The following is an 8,420-nucleotide window of genomic DNA, read 5'->3' as shown; positions in this document are numbered from 1 at the left end:
CTGCACGCCGGTACGACGATAAACTGTTCTAGCTTCATGGGGGCAGGAGCATGTCCTGCCCTTCGCGCATCTTTGCGACTGATTTGGTGCGCTGTTGAATACCCGAAACTCTGAAGCCTCAATTTCGGGACTTTTTTTGGGCAGTTCCATTTGCAATATCGAGCGGACTTCTTGGTGGATCTGACTAAGTTCGCTACGGGCTCTCTACTTCTGTGAAAAAAACGTTTGTTTGACTTGGGAAATTTTGGAGTTCCATTAAAGAAATTCAATTTCTTTTAATTAAAATAAAATGAAAATATTTTTGCAAGGTGGCAAATTTAATTGCCACACAAATGCCGTTTACCCCGTATTTTTCCGTCGCCCCGTTTCTTGATAAAGTCCGAATGACATGTTTTTTGAAACACCCTGTATATGCATAATTACTAAAGGTAAATCAACAGACAGACAGGTTATGTTGGCGGCGTAGTATATGACAGCCTTGCTTGAAAATCCAGTACATGTGGAGACCCAGTTGCACGTGTGACAAGGAACGCTAAATATTTTTAACTTGTAAATACAAATACCGATGAAACGGCTTGGAGCGACATCTGGTGGGAAATAATCCCCACTTTGTAGAGTAACAGTGATTTCCGTATTCCGTTCCCGGCTAGCTTGCTGCTCATGATGGCTTAGACGACTTTTTTGTTTTGTTTTGTTTTAGACCCAGTGTTATGCGCATGTAATGTAACTTTGCCGCCGTACTTGACGAGCAATGCGCAGTTGGTGGCCACTTGGACACAGAGTTGCGCGTAATTTTTAATTTTAAGTCTTCTTTAAAGAATATGCGTGCACTCCGAACTGACGCAAGAGAACTGAGGCACCAGGCTATAGAACAGATAAATTTTATGAGGTTACAGCTCTACTGCCTTACAGTAGCTTTAACATTGTGGCTTGCAGGCGATCAATATGAGGATATCGAAAGACACCAACGCCTCAAGGCGAGCGCGACGCGAACGCAACGTTGTATACACCCCGTGCAGCGCCTATAGGTGCGCCACAAGCGAATCCCCTAGCGGGAGAGGCGCGCATTTCTTCCAGGAATCCAGCAGACGAGTATATGTGTGCGTCACTACCATGCTGACCGTAGCGATCGCTGATATCGCGCTCGTTAAATATAAATACAAGTTTATTTGCATAAACAGCAGCGTAAAGGGTTTTAACCTTTATAAAAGTGAACACATGACCGACGTCACAGAACAGTGGAACAACACATGGCGTGTGCGTCGGAAATGCCTTCGAAACGACGTTTCTCGCATATAGATATATATATTCTTTTTTCAGCTATTACCAAAGCAGTGGGGAAGGTATTTTACAATGCTTTGGGGTGAATCGGACGTTGGCTCTCTGGTTGTAAAAAAATAAATAAATAAATAAAATAAAATAAATAAATAAATAAAAACGTCAGGTTCACTGCCAATTCCATTGTAGTATTTTGTCATGGTTGTGCTAGTTTTAAAGGTTGTGTTTAAAGATTAGGTAGTTTAAAGGTTAGTTTTAAAATAGCGTTCCATATTTGACACTACATAGATGATTTTGTTCATTCGCTGGATGCCGTCGCGACGTTTATATTAAAGGGGTAATGCCCTTGTCAAGCAGCCTCGTGCTGCTTTTTGGCTTCCCCCTGATTGTATTCGTTATCTGGAAGTTGCAATAAAGCATCGTTTATCGTTATCGTTATCGTTATCATGTGAATTAAATTTAATAAAAGCGCTTAGAAGTAATGACAAAATCTCCCTCGCGGTTAATAGCGTTGGCCCCATATCGTTCAGACAAGTTTTTGTGCACGTTAGGTGAAACTATATGAAGCAGTGGACACACTCATGTAGAATATATGGGAAATGTTCACGTTTAGACACACATACATCACGTATTTACTTTCACGTATCACGTATTCTTCTCTTCATAGGCATAGAGAAAAATTCTAAGGGAAATAAAGTGATATAGAAAAAATTATATTCTAAATTCTAATGTGAACCTTCGCTCGGCTTCATTGCCGCACCTTAGCAGCAGTAGTCCAAGTCAACAAAACTAGTCGGAGGATACCAAATGCGCTTATGTGCTGGCCCGTTCATACACATATTATCGATTTATTGATAATGGTATGGTGGGCACCTTAGACATACAACAAGATGTGAAACAACGCGGATCACGACATGTGAATGGAATCAACTGAATGTTAGCAGTCGCGTATTTTTAATAGCCACTATTCTTTTCTGTCTTCATTTTGTGTGATCTTATTGATTACATGAGATTGGTAAATTATACCGCTAACTAAACGGGCTGCCAGTTCGTCCGAGGCGCGTGCTAACAAGACCAAAACCTAGGTCGCTATAGAATGGCGGTCTCTAAAACATTATTCAGTTTATGAAACGTAATTCATTTAAATGATCCTTCCCCGCTAAAATGTAGCATGCTAAACGGAGACATCTTTTCTAAAATGTAGTTATCCAGAACGAGGCTCGTATACATTGTTTGAGCAGCCATAAACACAACATTTATAGCGCGAAGGCATTGCCTGTGGCGGATGTTCAACAAGGTACTGCCCAAATGACGAAGGAAGAGCGAGTAAATCACTTGCAAAAAGCAAGGCTATAGCACGGCGTCAAAGCCAAGACGTGTGAGAGCGACTTCCGGAAGAAGTTCCCCCCGGCGCCGCTGCGCACAGAGAACGGCGCAACGATCGCGATGCACGAGGCGCATAAGTGAGAACGGGTGGTTTCGGGGGTTTAACTCCCCCCCCCCCCCAAAAAAAAAAATCGTAGCTTTGATAGTGTATTTGGGATAGGGAAACGAGAAGGAAATCATCTTCCCTCCATTGAACCCCTCGCGAAATATGTTTCTGGCCACGCCACTATTGAATAGTTTGTTGACTTAATTACACTTTAAATGGCTAATTGCTAATAACATACCACCGACAACCCGACGGCGTTGCTATACGTGCAAGCTAGTTGAGACATGAGGCTTGTTCCATATGTCATGACTTACATTCCTGAGAAACGATAATATTTCAATGTTCTAGGAAACGAAATGATCACCGGTGAGATGTAAGAATGAACTAAGAAGGCAATACCGACTGTGAGCCTGTGCCAGTGGTACGGAATTCGGCGGAGTATTCGAACTTCACTCTGTCTTTCTTCCTTAAAAACAGACTGTTCACAGTATACATTGCCTTGAGGCAGGTGCTCATCTTAGTGGTGCATTCACATGTTGCAGAGTGCCGCTGACTAAACGGAATGCAACCATCTCACTGCAAGTAAACTGCACCAAGAAATCATATTCTAAGACATATGGCATATTCCACTCAATTATGCCCTGAAGCAGCTCATAAGAAATGATGGCGTACAAGTGAAGTATATTGCAGGTTGCGTCGCACCAGGTATAGCACGTAAATACGATAAAATATTTATTTGCACGTGCCTGAATGAATTGTCTACAATTATCTACTGTCATCTGTCAGTAGATCAAAATCTGTCGTCTGAAAAGATAACGTTGTGTCCTAAATATTTAATTTTCGGAGTGGTTTTTGCGCAAAGAACGCACGAGAATTGTAAAAAGCCACAAGAACAACTTTATTTAGCGATGGCGAATTGGGAGTTTCATCGCCAGGGGCGATAGTCTACCCCATTGATTGTGGCAACGTGGGGAACGAAATAATAAGTCCCTTCACAGTAAGGGTCGAAGTCCTCCAGTGTCCAAAAGGGTCAGAAGAGCTTAAGGGCAGAACGTTGATGGGCCGGATATGGCTGTGAACCAAGCAATTTTGATAGAGAGAGGTTCAGGAAGAGGTGTTGGTGGATGTTTACGCAGAGCAAAACTGTGTCTGAGAGACAATACGATTTAGTGATGGAGATCTGATCGAGTCGGATGCCCCCGAAGCTCCATTCAAGTATCTTGCGATCAGTTATTTAATAAGAGGTGTTTTTTTTTAAACTGGGTTGACTGTTGTGTTTTCAAATAAAATAATGCGGTGCATGTACAATGTGGAAGCATTTTCTATGGCGGTTTTTGGTCATGTTGGCTGCTCATACTTGCTCGAGAACACATCACTGATTTTTAACTACATAGCTCGCCACCACATATTTGCTGCGTTGACTTCAGGTTTTCCCACTTTCTTCTAACTAAACCTTCCAATTTGTAAGGCCATTTTGAGAGAAAGAAAAAATAAGGGAAAGAAGGAACACTTTTTCTTGTTCCCGTCATCATCATCATCATCATGCCGAAGGAGGAAAGTCACTGCGCATCCACTTGTGCGGTATTGCTAATATTTGATTTAGCAGCTTCCTTTATATCGTATCGTTTTCCTTGAGTGGTTCCGTTCAACGGACACACCCTAAAAAAAGTAACGTCGCCAGGTGTTCCAACTGTTCACAAACATTATCACGCAACGAAATTCGTCAAATTGAGCATACTCATTGCAATCCAGTTACAAAATAGTGTTCGTAATGCAAAAGAGGATGCAGTTGCATAACCAGTTACGTTCCTTACGTTATTTCTCCCTCGTTATGCGGTAACTGAGAAGAAAAAAAAAAACGTGCAAGGCAAAAAGAGACAAACAAAACAACTCACGGTCCGTTCTCGGAAACAAATCTGAATGCAAAAAAAAAAAAAAAACACTCAGCCCAAATCAGATAACGTTATGTGTGACCGGTAGTTCTTTGGGTCCGGAAAGGAGAAAGCTCTCTTTTTTATTTTACGATGTTTCGCAGCGGTTTACACATGCGGAAGTCTGGTGCCGCCGCCCAAGGGGGCAGCTTTCGCTCCAGAGTCGCTCCATTTTCAATATGCGCTCGGAATAATAAACAAGAAAACTGAGTGAGGGTCATACCAGTATAAAAGGCGTGCACGATTTCACTACCGACCATCAGTTGCTCCGCTGAAGTCGATTGGTAATCCAGCGATCATGAACGCCCTGGTAAGTGAGCCTATAGCATGATATTGGATTCGATTGGATCTTAGTTCAATATGGTACCAAGACTATGGTTCCAAAAGTGTGGATTCTGAAGCGCATGTTGCGTTTTAAATTGTAGCAGTGAAGGATGCATAAGGATTAGGAAGTAATGTCGAACGGAGTGACTCCACGTAAAAGTGAAGAGAAGGAGATAGCTGTCATTAGGGGTTAGGTGCAGCGGCTTAAAACTGTCCCATTCTAGTCATTCACACATTCACTCATTTCATGCTCAACCGTGTGGCATCGCAGGCATCTGATTCCACAGCCTTCCTCGGGTTGCATCAGACAAATGTGATGTCACATGGTTAAATATTGTTGTACGTGTCTTTCTGGAATAAGTGCTTTGGTACGGTAGTTTCATTTCAAGACGGTCAGGCTACAAATGAATATTTCAAACGGGCGTCGAAAGGTTCAGTACGTAAGAAAACCATTCAGTTGCTAGTACTTCGGTTGCTTCAGTTTGCTAGAAGCACTATGGAATTTTTAAATTAACTATCATAGAATATATGAAGGAAATTGCCTCCGGACGAGAGCCGCCGATATTTCGAACAGAGACTGTTCTTCTTCTGGGCTATCATAGAATATGTTTGACGAATAGGGTCTGTTCGCAAAGAAGAGTAGATACTGAGCCTTTGGATGAGCATCGTAAGTAGGTAGAGAGTTAATATCCATAGAATATATGAAGGAAATTGCCTCCGGACGAGAGCCGCCGATATTTCGAACAGAGACTGTTCTTCTTCTGGGCTATCATAGAATATGTTTGACGAATAGGGTCTGTTCGCAAAGAAGAGTAGATACTGAGCCTTTGGATGAGTATCGTAAGTAGGTAGAGAGTTAATATCCAATTAACAGTCCCGAGGAAGCTCTTAGTTTTCCAGCAGTGTAGACTCCTTTGAGTCCTAACGAAGGACGCACCCCCTTTCTTCCTTGAGATGGCTCGTGGCCGCTCCTTAGCTTGTGACGCAGGGGGTGCCAGCTGGCCGCGCCTACTATCCCCACATGCTTCCGCGTGGGCAGAGGTCACGTGGACAGGCGCCTGCTACAACCCAAGCAGCACAATGCACTGAAAGTCGAGTGCAATAGGGGTGGACGGTATGTGTCTTATCAATGTTCTTTGGTCTCACGAGTCTGTTCAAGGACTTCCTCCTACCCGTCTACCCCCATTGCACTCGACTTTCGGTACATTATGCTGCTTGGGAAGTAGGCAGAGCACTTCGATCGCATTCGCGGTCTTCGAGCGTTCGGTGCAGTGTGATAGTGATACCCCATACTGAAGGTGCCTGAGCAATGGGCGGAAGACAGTAGACACAACACGAAAACACACAACGAAGCTGTGATAATTCAGTGATAAGTGATAATTCGTGGCTCTACGTCGCGAGACAACTGTGATCATGAGCGACGCAACAGTGGTCAGTCTGGGGATTAACTTTGCCCGCCTGAGGGTTCTTTGACGTGCACCGAAACCTCAGCACACGGCACACCGTGTTTAACGTCCCTCGCGGAAGACAGCGTGCCTAAGCAACTTGTACCCTGCCACCAAGTTGCTGGCGTGCTCGGCCGCGTTCGAACCCGTAATCTTGGGATCAATAGGCGGACACGCTATTAACTGATCCACCGGGGGTAGTGTGTAGTGTAAGCATGCCGAAGAAAAAATAGAGCGGTTAAATAACATTATTGAGGTTGTCAATACCAATAATACTGCATAGAGTGGCTCAGAAGCGATGTATAGGAATATTTTCAGGGGTGCATTACACTCCTTGTGAGCATGCGCCACCAGGAATGTTGTGCAAGGATAAGGACATGTGTATATATGTGGATATGAGTCACGGCACGGCTACCACATAGTGCACGTATCCAATAGTATCTGTCACAAGGATTTTAAAAAATCAACAAGAAGTAGTAGGAAGAGGGCGAAGGTTCAGACTCTGATAATTATTGATGGAGAACACCTGTCGAGTGTCCGCATACACTTGGAGACAGGGTAAGTTGCAAAATATATCAATCTTCAGGAAACTTCACAACCGCTCGTAACACACCAGACGAGTGACAGTTGCGTCCATGACACTTCGAATGTCAGTGTACTGTAAGCAAACGAAGTTAATACACTCAGTATCTTCAATGACGTCACACTCACTTCGAGTTAGGAGAAGCAGACCTTCCGATCTTACATAAGGGTCCAGAGCTGTATGTAGGTGGTATTTACAAGGAGGTCCCTTTTGCAGTCTGCTGTCGTCGTCCTCTCCATGCTGGCCACCGCCATGGCTGGTGTTGCCCTTCTGGGCGGCCACGGTTACGGTGGTCTCGGTGGATACGGAGGATTTGGTGGTGGCTTCGGCGGATACGGCGGTGCCAAGGTGGTATCTGGTCCATCTTACCTCGTCAACACCGTCCACAATGTCCACAAGGTCAGCCACGGTGGACACTACCTCGGAAGCTACGGTGGTGGATACGGTGGTGGATACGGAGGCGGATACGGAGGCGGATACGGAGGCGGCCACGGCGGTGCTGCCATTCTTCTCGTCGGCGGCGGTCACGGCGGATACGGCGGTGGATACGGCGGTGGATACGGGTTCGGTGGTGGCTATGGTCACGGCTGGTGGTGCGTATATTTTCACAAGCCTTGGCAAAACTTGCGGTGTGTGCGGACTGCAGTCGATGTTACGTGCAGGAAACCATATAATTCGCAACGACATGTGTAGTGTTGAAACTCCATTCTCCAAAATAACCTGGAGGCAATGCTTGTTGCGGTATTTTGCTTGCTGTCCAAACAAACGATTATTTCTTTCAGGTAAATCTCTACCACGTGGCTACACTGAAAAGCGCAAGGCCAAACTCACCGTGATGTACAAAGCAACGCTCAGCAAACTCTAAAGGAAAGAAAAGTAAAGTAAATCAGCATGTACATAAATACGTGTAAAAAAGATGTAAATAAACAAATAGCAAAACAACAGTAGAAGTGTCGCCGTTTCAAGCCGATTGTTGTCTGACCTGCCCTGTCAAAAATAGCCAATAGAAAGTACTTCATGTGATCAAGGAATTGTTCTATGCATGTGCGTGGGAGTTCTGAGGCATTGTTTTAATGAAGAAAACGCAGTAGAAGCCATTATCGCAAACTATCCCGACTCAGATTAAGCCATAGATGTTAAAGCCCCAGGACAGATTTTCTCTTCAGGAGGAAGGGAAGATATGTGTGGCTCCCAAACGGGAGAGGATGATCAGTGACAAAACCAAAATAACAAGAAAATGAGCGCGCAGTTCCAGCCCGCCTTCGGTCGCGCGTCCGCGCATATCGTAGCCGGCTAATCTATCGCGGAATGCTACAGCAGAGTGTTCTCCCTGTCTGGAAAGATAAAAGTGTGCCCAGTGACGTGCCCAAAAGCATTTCAATTCAGGACCGGTCCTTCTCCAGCATGCGTCCACGGTGAAATGCCTC

The 8,420-nt window shown here is 44.5% G+C and overlaps 1 protein-coding gene across 1 annotated transcript; it reads left to right on the top strand.

Annotated features, from left to right (window-relative positions):
- Positions 1-7,245: 7,245 nt before the first annotated feature.
- LOC135395759 (uncharacterized) lies at positions 7,246-7,858 on the top strand. Its single transcript, XM_064626869.1, has 2 exons — positions 7,246-7,573; positions 7,776-7,858. The coding sequence occupies exons 1-2, from the start codon at positions 7,246-7,248 to the stop codon at positions 7,856-7,858; spliced, it is 411 nt and encodes a 136-aa protein (XP_064482939.1).
- Positions 7,859-8,420: the final 562 nt, after the last annotated feature.

The sequence above is a fragment of the Ornithodoros turicata genome, chromosome 1, assembly GCF_037126465.1.
Source record: "Ornithodoros turicata isolate Travis chromosome 1, ASM3712646v1, whole genome shotgun sequence".
Classification (NCBI taxonomy): Eukaryota; Metazoa; Arthropoda; class Arachnida; order Ixodida; family Argasidae; genus Ornithodoros; species Ornithodoros turicata.
Note: the sequence above shows the minus strand (reverse complement) of the source record. Positions and strands in the feature narration are given on the sequence as shown.